This window comes from Hippopotamus amphibius, chromosome 8 (genome assembly GCF_030028045.1).
Source record: "Hippopotamus amphibius kiboko isolate mHipAmp2 chromosome 8, mHipAmp2.hap2, whole genome shotgun sequence".
NCBI classification, from domain to species: domain Eukaryota; kingdom Metazoa; phylum Chordata; class Mammalia; order Artiodactyla; family Hippopotamidae; genus Hippopotamus; species Hippopotamus amphibius.
In genome coordinates, this window is record NC_080193.1 from 137,753,832 (window position 1) to 137,768,757 (window position 14,926).

At 37.7% G+C, this 14,926-nt stretch overlaps 1 protein-coding gene across 2 annotated transcripts in view; it reads right to left on the reverse strand.

Moving 5' to 3' along the window:
- The window catches only part of KCNH7 (potassium voltage-gated channel subfamily H member 7), a 442,627-nt gene that overhangs the window by 136,108 nt on the left and 291,593 nt on the right, over window positions 1-14,926 (reverse strand). For both annotated transcript variants that reach the window (XM_057744784.1, XM_057744785.1), the window contains exon 3: window positions 2,925-3,080. In XM_057744784.1, coding sequence (XP_057600767.1) covers window positions 2,925-3,080 — 156 coding nt within the window. The remainder of the gene's footprint in view (window positions 1-2,924; window positions 3,081-14,926) is intronic.

Here is a 14,926-nt window from a genome sequence, read left to right on the forward strand (position 1 = left end):
ACATACTGAAAGGGCCCACCATATATCCGGGAAGACTGACTTAGAACGTCAAATCCAGACATATACAAGCAATAGTTTTATACTTGAAAAGTGTGTCTTGGTTTGAAAGAGGAGTATTAAAATCTACCATTATTTAAATCTGAAATTTTCTGGGACTCGGAAAAATAACAAAATCACTTACAAAGGGCAGAAAAGTGGGCTGGCATCAGATTCCTCATTAGCAAGAGAGTGGAACACCATCCACAAGGTTCACAGGGTAAGCAAGTGTGGGCCAAATATGTTATATGTACCCAGGCTGTCCTGCAAACGTGAAGGCTACAGAAGCATTACTCACAAGCATTTCCTGAAGAGGTTGAACTTTATCCAAGAAGTTATGTTTGGGGAAACGTTGACAAAAAGACAAGAGGTGAGCATTGAATACGTTTCACTAGAAATTTAAGGCCAAAACAAAAGTGAGAAGTATGTAAGTTACATCCTCTGAGAAGCTAGAAGTACCAAAGCCAAACAGAACAGAAGGAAAAGGAAGTATAAAATAAGCTCATTGAGTGCCTTGTTGGTAAAAACTGGGAGTGAAAGGATATCGTTTAAACTGACAAATCGAATGGTAGGAGACTAAGCATACTTAGGAGTGCAAAGATACTGATACTAGTGGAGCTGGATAATTTGAATGGTCCAATCTCTGGAGAAAAAAAATTGTCAGAAAGCTACTGCACAAATAAGTATCAGGTTGAGACAATTTTACAGGGGAATTACACCTAACTTTTAAAGTCCAGATAATCCCCAAAGTATTTAAATGGTCATATAGCATAGAAAATAGAGAAGAAACTTCAAATTATTTTCCAAAGTAATTATAATATTGATAATAATACCTAATGAAATTGCATATACACACCCCAAAACTGCAGAGGAATTTCCCTGATGAGTATCGATGAAAAACCTAATTAATTTTAGATAAAAAGAATTCAGCATTACAGGATGAAATACATCATGTCCAAATGTGGCTCCTTCCAGGGATATAAGAATAGTTCCATGCTAGTAACTCTATTAAAAAAATTTACCATAAAAATAAGGAAACAGAATAGCACACTCATTTCCACAGATGCTGAAAAGGCAATTTACAAATTTCAACACCTCCTCTTAACAAATACAAGTCAATGGAAACTTCTATAAAATTATAAAACACATTCCGGTCCACCACATGCCATCATTTGAATTGATGGGGATCACTGTGTGGCGTTCATGCAAAAATCAGGAACAACTGATGTTCACCATCAATTTCTTTTTAACGATATGTTGGAGGTAATAGCCACCACAGTCAGCCAAGAGAAAACCAATAGGTGTATAAAAATTGGAAAGGAAAACGTAATCTCTATTCAAGCATTATAGAACACTTGAAAAACTCAGAAGAATGGATAAGCCACTGCAAACTAAGAAAACCATAAGATTAACACAGAAAAAATTCAGTAGCCTTAAAAATTATCAGAAGATAATAATTAAAGAGAAGATCCTATTTATAATAGCAGCAACAACAAAAAAGTTAAATGCCGAAGTAGCAAAGTAAAGAAGAAAAATTTAAAACGCTCTTGAAAGACACAAAAATTAGATTTTAAAAAATGAAAATATATATATATATTCTTGTATAGAATGACTCAACATCATAAAGATGTTAATTTTCCTCCAATTACTTTATAAAATTAATCTGAATCCAGTAAAACTACCATGGGATTATTTTTTTATCCAGACAAGTTGTTTCTAATGTTCATATGGAATATTCAACAAGAAATAACCTCAAGCCCTGAAAATTAATATTAAAGAGAGCATGTCATATAAGAGGTTAATTGTGTATTTAAAACAGTGTGATTCTAAATGATACAAACCACAAGAACAGAATAGAAAGACCAGAATATATTCACACACATAAGAAAGTTTAGTATGTGATAAAAGTGACATGTCAAATTACTGGTGAAAGACAGACTTTCTAATAAGTGATGTTAGAAAAACTGGAAAGCCTTTGATAAAATTACAAATTAAATGTATATCTTGAACTATAAACCAAGCTAAACTTAAAATGGATCAGGGAGCTTAAAAATATAAGTTCTGGAAAAAATATGAATTTATTTACAACCTTGGAATGGTGAAAACTTCTCTAATTATGACTCAACAAAGGAAAATATTGACAAATTTAGCCACATTACAAAAAAAAAGAGGGCTTTTTGTGACAAAAATCAGGAAAAAGATAAAAAGACGATTTGCGGGGAAGTGATTTGCCACTTATTCCACAATTTAAAAGGAAAATACAAAAATGTTTCATTGATAGAAAAAGAAATGTCCGTAGTGGTTAATATGGGAGCCTCACTCATAATAAGAGAAATGTAAACTAAACTAATTGAGGTACTGCTTCTCACTTCTGAAAAAAATTAAGAATGACTTCCTCTGTTAGGAAGGCTTTGGAGGAAAGACAGAATACATTGTTGATATTAGCGTAAAATGGTTCAAACCATAAGCAGAGGCGTTTGGCAGTATCTAAAAAGATTACAGATTCATTTACCCTTTCACCTAGGAATACCACTTACTGAATTGAAGATACTTTTGTCCAAGAATGTACATATACACATATGAAAATACATATGCACAATGCATTCTGGCATTATTTACAGTAGCCAAAATTTGGAAACAATCTAAATGTCCATCAGTAGGGGACTGGTTAAATTAGCTTGGTATAACCAAGTCAAATGGCCTTGAAAGCAACTGATCGCTTCTGTAAGGCACTGATGGGTAATGTCAGCTATGGCTTTTCTATATGTATAATTATTTTACCTAAAATGCAAACGTATTTTGAGAACTGAATCTAAATGAAGCACGTATTAAAATGACTACAGTAGCAGCATATCAACAGCATTATGTACATGTTGCCTTTTACTTACGGTTTACAGTTTTGACTGGTAATATTGGGTTTACCCTCTCTGGGGAAGCAGCATTTTCTTCATCTGTCACATATTCAAAATTAATGATGAACATCATAGCCACGCCCTCTTGGTTTTTCACTGGAATTACGTGAGTGTTACAAATGAAAGTGGACCCTAAGGAGACAAAAAAATGAGTGTCAAGTCAAAAATACGTTTTCATTTTGAAGTGTCAGTAATATTAAAATTCTAATAAAGCCCTATAAAATTTTCTATCCTAAATGACCACTGAAATTCAATTAAAATTTGACTTTTTTATTTCTTATTTTTTTCACATATATTTATGTAAAAATGCACAAATTTGCCAGAAAGATTTTACGGGCAAATTCAAGTACTACATTAAGGAAAAACAGAGTATCAGATCTCATTTGTGTTTATACCCACCACTTTAATAATAAAAAAAGAGACATATTCTTTAACTTTCTAGGAATAACTCTCAACCTTTTATATTCTGATTAATTCTGAATCTATATAAATTATAGCTGTACAAATAGAGAAGATAACTAAATTTTTCTCATCTTGAAATAATCTCAAATTATTTCCTTTTTCTTCTTTAATTTCTTGGACATCAAATAGTAAATTATTGATTCTGTCTTAAATCTGTCCTAATAATCCTTTCCATTTTTGTATAAAATTCACAATGCCCAGATCACAATGATTTTGTTTGGTTTATATTCTGTTAGAAAATAAGAACAAAATTTTTGTCTATATTGTGTTAATTTGATCTCTTCAAACAAGAAAATGATATTCTTTTAAAAGCACAATTATAGGGCTAAAAAGATACATTTTATCAGACTCTCCTAGAAATGAAATGAACAAAGGGATGACTCAGTTTACAACTAACCACTGCCATCCATCTTGAACAAAAAACCCAAGATCCAAGATTTAGAGAAGACAGTCAAGAAGCTGATTTTTTTAAATCAACTGACTTCTGACTGATTTCTTGGGTCTGATTTCTGAAACTGAGTATTTCATTCCCTCGAGCAGTTTCCTCACACATTGACCCTCTGAATATTTTCTTTAGTTGTGGTGATGGAAATCTCACAGGTTAGGGATTTGTTTAGGTTCAAAAAATATTGTATTTTTTAAAATGCAAAAACTTCAGGAAGAATTCAACCATTCAGGCAATAGAGAGTATTTTAATTGCTTTCTCTCTCTCTCTCTTTTTTTTAACAATTAGCTGGGACAGTCCTGAATCTTGAGGAGAATGGTGATTCAATGTAGAGGCAGGATCAGGTGGGGAGCAAGGTGTGTCTGGCATGAAACTCTGGAGGGAGATGTGCAAAAGTGAGAGTGTCAAGGGCAAAGCACACTGGGTCCCCAAGAAAATTAAGATGGAATCTAGGTGATTAGATAAGGTGTAACCTCTTCTTCTATGCTTAGTCTAGCTTTGCTTGCTCATAGGGTGTCTTGGGCAGGGGCCTTGCACCCAGCACTTTGGACCAGAGTTCCTAGTGTGAAATGACTGCACCCAACACCCCAACTAGGTGGGCCGTGTGCAGAGTTGCTGCACCCTGCCCTGTACTGTGATCTGGAGTTGAGAGTAGCATAGCCCTGCCCCCTCACCAGAACTTGCTGCCCCGCCCCCCCCCCCCCCCCCCCCCCCGCTGACAGAATGACAGAATCCTACAAAGCAACCCCACCTACCCATCCACAGCCTTTGGGGGTGGGGCATGGACGCGAGAGCAGGAGCTCACGTCTCTCCATTCTTTGATCAAAGAATACGCTGTCCTTTGCTTCTGAACCACATGCAGTCTTCTTCTGTTTGCTCCAATGACACCGGACAGGAGGACCCTTGTTGAGGACTGACTCCAGAGGGTCGGTAACAAGAGCATCACAAGATGTGGGGACATTGGCAGCCCCACATCTACTGTGGATGCACGTGTTCCAAAACGGTGTTCTACGTATGCTCTGACTATTAAAAACACAGTATGAGAAAATGTTCCTTTCTTCTCATCCCTGCAGCTTGGTTCCTACTGCCAGAGCCGAGAACAAAGGCTATTGCTAATATTGCTATAGGTTGAGCCATCGCAGGTTGAAGGGCTTTTGAGGGTGGCCCTGGAGATCTAATTATTATTTATGAAATTGTTTCTATGGTCAGTGTGCTCCAATTTCCCAGGAACTGATTTACGAATACACTCTGAGAACATATACTCTTCGTAAGTTGGGGATGCCTATGTGCTAGTTATGATTCAGGTTTTCAAATGTGGATAAGCCTCCCCAATTTGAAATTTAGACCTTATTCATAATTAATTTCATTTTTTCTATAGATATGGCCATGATTTTGCAGTTGTTGGAAAGTACGTTGTAAGAATTATGTGCTGCACCTTCACAGTCTTCAGCTAGATCTTCAAATTCATTTAATAAAATAGTTAGCTAGAGCAGTTGTCATAGTTTCCATGGTAACAAACAGGATGACTTTAGTAAACAGAAAATAAGCAATTTAAGACTGTTCCATTAGAACTAAAAATAGAATTGCTTCAGGCCAGCCATCACAATACAAAATGGTTAAACAGAGAGTCTGAGGAGAAGCTAGAAATAGCCATTATGTATTTTGCTAACGAACCAAAATACATATTGATTTTACCACTTAAAATGACATTTCCCGGATCATTTAGAATATCATTGTGAATTCACAGATTTGTTACTTAGCAGTTTCAGATCTTTCAACATTTGAGGTTTACCGCTGATTGTACAATAAAACATAAAGCACAGATTTTTGTGAAATCAATAAGTAAAAGATATAAGGTTAGAGATCTAATAGATTTGTAACACAGCAGAGTAGTTTCGCTTTCAGCGATAAGAGGCAAAAATCCTGTCTTTCATTACTAATGCTTGTACCTTTACTGTTCAGTGCAAAAATCATAAAATTATAGTACTTTATAAAAAAGTTTGGCTACATGCATTTGCTCCATAGCATATTGGGTAAGTATAATTAACCTAGGATTTACTGCCACTATCATTGTTCCCTGCATGTTTCTATGAAGCAATATATCTCCTTTAAAGTCAACTGAAGACTCAGATTTACATTTTTTTCTCTTTCAGTTTTTGAATTTAATGTCTCCATCAATCTTGCATAGACTCCTGGAAAGCAGATATTGAAAGGAGATACATGGAATTTATAAGAGAAGAAGAATCAAATGCATTTTATAGCACAAAAACATTTTAGCTTGCATGATGCTACAAACTCCAAGTTCTATTAAGACGCTTCTTTTGTAAAGTAACATTATCCTAAGAAATCACTACTGTGTGATTCTAAATATTTTTCTTGAATGCAACAGTGGGAGCAAGAGAAATGGAAGCTTAACCTGGCAAATTAATCTAGCAGTGAAGACAAAAAAAGACACTTTCAATAATGTGTAAATAAGAGAACTACACATATATGTGAAATCTAGAAAAATGGTATAGATGATCTTATTGGCAAAGCAGAAGTAGAGACACAGATGTAGAGAACAAATGTATGGACACCAAAGGGGGGAAAAGGGGGTGGTAGGATGAATTGGGAGACTGGGATTGACATATATACACTATTGATACTATGTATAAAATAGATAACTAATGAGAACCTACTGTATAGCTCAGGGAACTCTACTCACTGCCCTGTGCTGACCTAAATAGGAAGGAAATCCAAACAAAGAGGGATCTATGTATCTGTATAGCTGATTCACTTTGCTGTACAGTAGAAACTAACACAACACTGTAAAGCGACTCTATACAATAAATTTTTTTAAAATGTGTAAATAAGAGAACTGAAAAGAAGTCTAGAAATAAAAAATTCAGGCCTTGTTGAAATAAATCTTGTATTCAAATGAAATTAATAATGTTTTTCAAGAAGCAGCTTATTTACAATATTATCCAATAATTATAAAATTATATACGCAATTATACTAATATTAGTTAGACTCGGGTTCATTTCCATATTTTGTCTCCTGAGTGAAAACATTGTCAAAGTGGGAAAGGCTGCTTAGAAGGAACAGTGCTAATGTTAATAAAATGTTTAGGATGTTAATTTTTAACTATAGCCACAGAGCAAGCAGACAGGGTGATCTGAATAATTACTCCATTATTAAAAAACTCCTAGCTGCATTTTTAGATAAAATACCAAGACTCCTCCCTTTGAACTGCTTTAAAGATGTTTTATTCTACTTTTTGTACTCATGGGATATCCTTACCCTGAAATCAAAAGATGTATACTGAGCACCTAATATGGGGTCAGGCACTGTTCTGAGATCTCAGATGGTAACGAGAAGAACTGCAGTGAAAAAATAAATCAAGATCCTGAGCTTATGAAACTTATATCCTACTGGGAAAGACATAATTCATAAACACATAAGGGTCTACTATAGCTAGTAAAAATAAGTACAATGAAGAAAAAGAATGCAGAATAAGGTGGTAGATAATACCAGTGGTAAGGGGACGCCTCTCCTACAGAATGACATGTAAGCAAAGACATTTAGGAAGTGGTGAGGTGGGCTATGTGGCTCTGCCAGTGCAAGAGCCTTTGGGTGGAAGCATGGCTGTAAGCTCAAGGAACAGCGTGGAAGCCAGTGTGACTAACGCAGTGTGGCGGCTGTGGCGTAGGATGGGCTTGGACAGTAGGTGAAGTGAAAGGAGAAGTAGGGAGCCACACCTTGTAGATGGTGGGGGAAGGATAAAGGCTAAGAGGTTGAAGCTGACTTCCCATTGCCTTCTGATCTGAAGCTGCTTGGGAACTATTTTAGAACTGAGACTGTTTTCAGAACAGAAAGAAACCAGAAGGCTTTATTATCTGGGTTTGACCTAAAAAGGGAAGGATCTGCCAAACACCATCCGAAGTCAGTGGTGAATTACTCCGCTGAATAAAGTTCAACGGGGCGATGGAAAACAAAAGTAAGCTGCCTTTTGTTCACAGCCGAAGCTTCACACTGTTCAGCAGAACTCTTAGAACAGCACCTGTCATGGACCAAACTCAATAATGTGAGCTATTATTTTCGCCTGTGGTTGGAGGGTCTCTAGCGGGGCAAGTTAACTCTCAAGTCTCTCTATGTAATTTCCTCCACCCTTTTACCATTCTTGGAACCACAGACTATACTGTTTGCCTGTATTTCTGAGCACCAAGTGGAGATTATTCTTCTCTGAGCTGATAGGTTGAGTGAATGCTTCAGAATTTTAAATTCCTTTCTTTCTAGTAGACTGGGGGGTGGGCAGGTCTTTGAAGATTAAAAATGCCGTTAGAGACCTGTCCTAGAAGAAAAACTAAACATAGCAACCTTGGGATACAAAGGCCTTATCAAAGAGGCAGCATTGATTTTTAATTGAAAAGCCTATTAGAAAAGCAAAAAGAACTATTATACCTCTTAGAAGGAGAAAGCTATCTAGTCACGAATGACTTAAGATATAGCCAAGTGGATACACAAGCGAGAAACAAGCCAAATCTGTACTTGACTTTTCAGAATGTAGTTTCCTCTTATTTCATTTTTTCAGAACCTCTTCCATCTTCCTCTGCTCTCTCCAAGCCTCGAAGATGAAATATTATGAACCTCTTCCTATTAATAAGGAGCATCATTAGAAATATTAATTTCTCATAGAACTATTGATGACATAATGGATTACCACTTTCAGGATAATTTTTTAAAGGGAAGTAGCGAAAAACAGCAATTATCCCAAGATAAGCCCTAATGTGGCCTCTATATAGAAGAAATATTTTGGTTGGCTGGATAAGATCTTTCAGATACCCCTTAGTTGACACCATATGAGTCATTGTTTACTGATATCAATATCACTTTTGGACAATTTATGACCTAAAGAACAGGAGAGGACCATTATGGAATCTTGGAACAAGACTCATCCTCAACGTGACTATATTTGGAGATAGGGCCTACAAGGAGGTAATTAAGATTAATGAGGACATAAGGGTGCGGCCCTAATCTAATAGGACTAGCATTCTTATAAGAAGAAGAAATCAGGAGTTTGCACACACAGAAGAAAGGCTATGTGAGGACCCAATGAGTAGGTCAGCCATCTGCAAGCCAAGAAGAGAGTTCTTACCAGAAACCAACGCTGCAAGCACCTTGATCCTGGACTTTGACTCTCCAGAACTGTGAGAAAATAATTTTCTGTTACTTAAGCCAGTCTGCGGTACTTTGTTATGGCAGCCTAAGCTGACTAAGATGCCCTGTGGTGGATCATGTCAGAGCAGGCAGCCAGTGTTGCTAAAACAGATTAAGCTGAGAGGAAAGTGGTAAGAGATCCAAGTCAGAGAGGTAACAGAGCAGGGGACGGCGGTGGGAGTGGAGGGTGGTCGAGGAAGCGGCACCTTGTGGGCATTGCACTGACTTGGACTGATGACATAAAGCCATTGGATGGATTGAGTCTGGCTGCTGGAAAGACATGGACACGTGAAACATTTTATGTCCATTTGCCAAGGAACTTGGTTTAAATAGACTAATAGTATATTAGAGCACAGAGTGTGAACTGGAAAGTGATGGACAAGGCTTGAGCAGTGGGAGATCATATCCTGACGACCTTCTGCATTCTTGAAATTCAGCTTTTGGTGTTGGGAATGCGGTGATTGTTTTAAGCATGAGAGTATCTTCAGAGGAAGTATTTTAGTGTACAGATTGAGGACATGGGAGTTTTAGGTCCTAGTGATGTGTTAGAGAAGTAATTTCAAAAGGTAGAGGAGCTATCTGAAGAGACAGAAGGCACATTTAGGACTACTTAATAACTCATATAATATCATATCAACAGAATAAATGGAATAGGTAGTTCCAGTGAGCCCGTATAGTCTATTTGGCCTTGTGGATTGAGTCAAACTTGACTGCTTGTGGCAGGCAAGTCTTCTAACACTGGCCTATTCTCTTACTTCACCAGTCACCTGCTTAAAACTAAAAGAGTCTAGTGAAAGCACAGAGGAGGAACTCATGTGAGCTACTAAAAACACTTTATACAGAAGCATTATTAACAAAAGGACTGAGCTGCACCTCTGATAATGCATTAGGTCTGAAGAAACAACCTTAACATAAATAGTCACCAAACATACATAGGTTTAACATAACATTAACCAACATGATTAAATTGTAACAATTGTGAACATATTTAGATATTTGAGGTGCTGGATGGAGTAACATGGGGCTAGAAGTTCCCTTTCCAAATTTCCAGGAGAGATTATATATATATGCCTTTTATTTGCAAAATGAAGAACTAGCCTAATTTACACAAGCCTGGTTGTCACACTCATACTCTGTGTAGTAACATTAGCACGGTCTGAGATGTCAACAGCATGAATGATTTACTTTTAATTACATCTCATTTAAAAGAGTTTTAAACATTCAGAAAATGTTGAGGCAGTGCCAGTGAGCAGTACATTCTGTGTAGTTCTTGGAACTGGACAGACCTGGCTCTGCTATTATTTGCTGAGTGACCTCGGGCAGGTTACTTAATCTTTCCAAGTCTCAGATTCCTCATCTGTAAAGTGAGAAAAGGAAGAGAGAGTACCGCACTTCACAGTATTGTTGGGAAGGTGAAATTAGACAATACAGGTATAAAGTACTTAGCATGGAGCCTGGCATGTAGAAAGTGAGAAACAAATGAGTTTTATTGTTATTAAATGGGGTAGGAAAACCACTTTCTCAACTTCAAATGATGGTTAAACTTCCTTCAAAGATTTGAGGATGAATTTGAGTCATTCACCTCTTAAAGAACTTCAGAGATAAATCCATCTTGTTTTCAGAAAAGAAAGCACATCAAGCAGCAATTTGAACAGAATGAGAGCTTAATATATGAAAGAGTCTCCTATCTTCTAGTGTCTTGAAATGTGTCTCCTCAACTTTGTAGGGATGAGGCCCTTAGTTTGATTCCCAAATTTTTCCTGTCCCTGTGGACTGTCCCATTGCCTGTAAAAAAATATACTATCTACCGGATAACTTTTGTGATAACAGAACTCTGCCTCTTTTGGCGCACTCCACAGTGAGTGGAATTTGGTATATAGTAGAAATTTGTGAAGCAATCTTTATTTCTGGATTTGCTCGAGAAATACCATGATCAATATTTGAAAGCACATTTTAGAAAGAAAAGTAATAATAGTAGCTAACAGCTGCTGGGTGCCAGCCACTGTCCCCATGGCTTTATACATGTGCATCTTCACAAAAACTTGATGACGGCACCATTATCATTTCTACTGTGCAGATAAAAAGTAAGCCATGCACAGTTTCTCCTTGCCCTTGATTTTAGGGCATTTCTTTCCCTTTCCGTGACTGGGTAGAACACTTGGTTCCAATTCCTTCTTTATGCCAAAACCCTGAGTTCTATGATTTTTAATCAGATAAGTTCTAAGAGGTTTTTATCTTGTATAAGCAATGGTCTGAGAACTAAAACCCTTTCCACTTCTTTCTCTCAGTCTTGCACATTTCTGGCATAGGCAGAATTCCCTTCTGCCACTCGGGAGGCAGGAAAGCATCAGCTACTTGTCCAGCCTTTCCCAGCCCCCCAGTCCATTTGAATCCATCCAGTCATATACTGCCTCATGACCACTTTCCATCTCCCCTTCTTTTTATCAGCATCATGACCACTTTCCATCTTCTTATCTGCCTCATGACCACTTTCCATCTCCCCTTCTTTTTATCAGCCCTCAGCTTTCTAAGAATAAAGGTGCTCTACTCTGCTCCCTCATTCCCTGTGTACTATCTTTACTCCTACTATTAACAACTATACAATTAAATCCTGGCTACTATTTTCTGAATATCTTCTATATGTCAGCGTGTTTCTCACGAGAAAACTTTATCTCAAAGAAGTTTCTCAAGTAAGTAGTAGAACCAGACTTTCAACTCAGACCTTCCCAGCTTTCACTCTTTCTTTTACATCAGTGTTTCCCAAACAGTGAGATGTTAATTGATGTTGCTGGAAAGCGCTTTCTGTCAATGATCCAGTTTGGGAAATGCTCTCCTCTAGGAGATGCTCAGTGAGCATTATTGTATTAGGGGTTTTGAGAAGTTCTGTAAAAAACAAGTATATATTTACTTTGTTTAACTCAGCACGTCTCAAATTAATTTGACTCTGAAATCCTGTTTTAGAGAAATTTGCAATAACATCCAGCTCCTTGGAATGCCATTGGAAAACAGTGAATTGGGTTAGCTCCTTCCCTGCTTTAAAAACATCCTCCTGAGAGGGAGGAAAGTAAATATCATAGGCCACCTAGATGCTTATTGGAGAGGGAGGAAGTGTAGGGAACAAGGGGCTGAAGCAGGAGGGGAGACAAAATGGCAAATTACCTACGCAATATATGTTTCTTGGTGTTGGTCCTGATCTAAGCGCTCAGAAATCCAACGAAAATAGCATTGGTATATTTGAACACATATTTCGCAGCAATGGTTTTCCCAGAAGCTAGAAGGTTGCCACTAAAAGAAATATGATAGAGCATTTCACAAACTAGGTCCTGTTCATACTCTTTGACAGAGATCAGGTTTTAAAGCACAGAAGCCCTCCTTCTATAATCCATTACTACTCTGCATCAGATGCCACATGAGAAAACTCTGACATCTGCAAGGAAATACCTTCACTCGGTTTCCTCAGGAAGTCTTTCCTCTTCATTTTCAAAATGTGAACATATGTGAACTTATAATTATTTGTTGACTCTCACTCCTTTCCACTGACATATCCTCTGTTAATATTAATGCTTAGGTGTTAGATTCTCATCATACTTGTAAACTTGAGTATTGAAAAAAGCAAGTTTAACTGTCTTTCTAGACTTGATAAACCACTAAGAAATTCTTTGGGAATTGAAATAAGGAATAAAAACTCTTACACCTTGTCGGACTCAAATCGTCTCTTTAGAGGTACTATTTTGATCACCCACTTCCCAGCTCTGGTTCCCATTTAATTTTTGAGGTTTTTGGATTGAATTAGGGTATTGGGACATAGGAGTGTTATAACAAGCTGAGGCTGATTTACAGCCAAACCAAGTCTACGTTTGTAATCAGGACATTTGGGGGCATGTTTGAGATAATTTTTTAATACCTTGTGATTTTTACACCCAAGTAAATGTTTATAGGGTTCAAATTTTTTTCATAAGACATGTTCACATTACCGAGCCTCTGACACGCCTCAAATAAGCCCACCCCACCAAACTGCCATTTATTCAGTAAAACTGCATTAACACTGAATGGATTGGACTGACTCAGCATATGAGCAAATTTGCACATCACCCTGGTATGTACACAGTACTGTTGAGATCAAACACAAGCAGAATCCTGAGGCCAAGGCACCACCACGCGGATGTCATCGCTGATGAAGGCTGGGCACGGCCATATGTCTGCTGTGCTCTGTGCGTGGTATGTTCGTGGCTGTTGAAAGGAACAACCGCTGTTTGCTCTCACTGTGTTTACACAGGCCTTGACGGGGTTAAAATTAGGCTCTTTAGGCCTGTCTGGGACAAAAGTGATAGAAGCAGAAAAAGGTGAAACAATGTATTTCTCTAGGTAACCTAATCCTCGGCTCCTTTCACAAAAATTCCTATCCTGCTTGACCATTGTAACTTGGGATTTTCATTTTTTAAATTCCTAGGCTATTTTTACAAAATAGCAGAAGGAGCAGAAAGGATGTCCTGTCCTGGGAACTAGTGAAAGCAGGGCTTTTTCTTCCCATTGGCAGTGTTATTGGGGAACACCCTCTCCTGGGCTTTGACACCAGGCTTTGGGGCATGTGGCCACTACAGATGTTCTCTATTCCCGAAGGCTGCCGGAGGCACGGACCTGCAGCAGACGCCTTATGGAGGGATTGCTTTGCAGTGGTTCATCTTGCCCTGGATATATTGTTCCAAAAACAGTTGCATAGCAACATAGAGAGATGTTCTATTAAAAATTCACCCAGACCACAATTCTTGTTGTTTTTGTGTTTTACCCATACCAGGATTCATGACCAAGCCTAGTGCCTTTTCAAGGTAATAACATAGTGGCTGCCATGGTCCAGCTACACACTGATACCACAGAGAAAGATGCGGGGTGGGATGATCTGACTGATGTACACAGCAACATGTTAATCTAAGGGGCAAGATGTACTGTTTGTATCTGTGAGAGGATGTATGGTGTAATGGTTAAGTATAAAGCCTCTGCATCAGATTGTCAGGGCTTTATTTCTGGATCTGCCACTTGGCAATGTTTGATATTAGAATAAGTTACTTAACTGCTCTGAGATTCAGTTTTTTACTATCTGTAAAATCAAGATAATGATGTTACCCATTTCATGGAGTTATTGTGAGGATGCAATGAGCCAACGTCTACAAAAGTGTAAAACCTTGCCTTGTATATTGAAAAAAGTGTCAGCTGTTATCATAAAGAGATGATCAAAACATAATTTTGAGTTCTGTAGTAAATAAGATGGAACTGAAAGAGCAACTGTATTTTTAAGTTGGGAAGAGGGGACAAAATATGCTTGGAACATACCCATTTCCCTTGTGAGCATCTAACTGCCCACCCACACCACATCTTTCCAGTCCTATTGGCCTCTAACAACAATTCCCTCCCCAGAACTTGCCTCTCACTTGCCTTTAGCCCTAAACTTCTCCTGTCTTAACTTTTATGAAAATTTACCAGTCCATATATTTAATTTAAGCACTTGCTGACAGAGATACATGGGGTTTAATTTTCAGATAAATCTTAGCTCTGGTGTTTGAAATTTTTTGGTACATAAACCCTCTGCTCTTTGGTTTTACCCATGACTAGAAATATGCTGTACATAAAAGCTGGGGTTAATTCCATCAGCTGAAGGTTAAGCCTTTAGCTTCTCTAAATAGGAACCTCCATCTAAATGTCAATGACTCTTGCTTTTTGCCTGATGACTTTGAAGCTGATCAGTGATTCTGTATGTCAACATGTTACCTCTCTTAGTTAATCCAAACCCACTTGGTAGGAACTTCCTGGAGATAAAGCCCTATATCAGAGAAGTTTCTCTAAAGATGGAAATTTCAGGCATTATGGTGAGCCAATGGC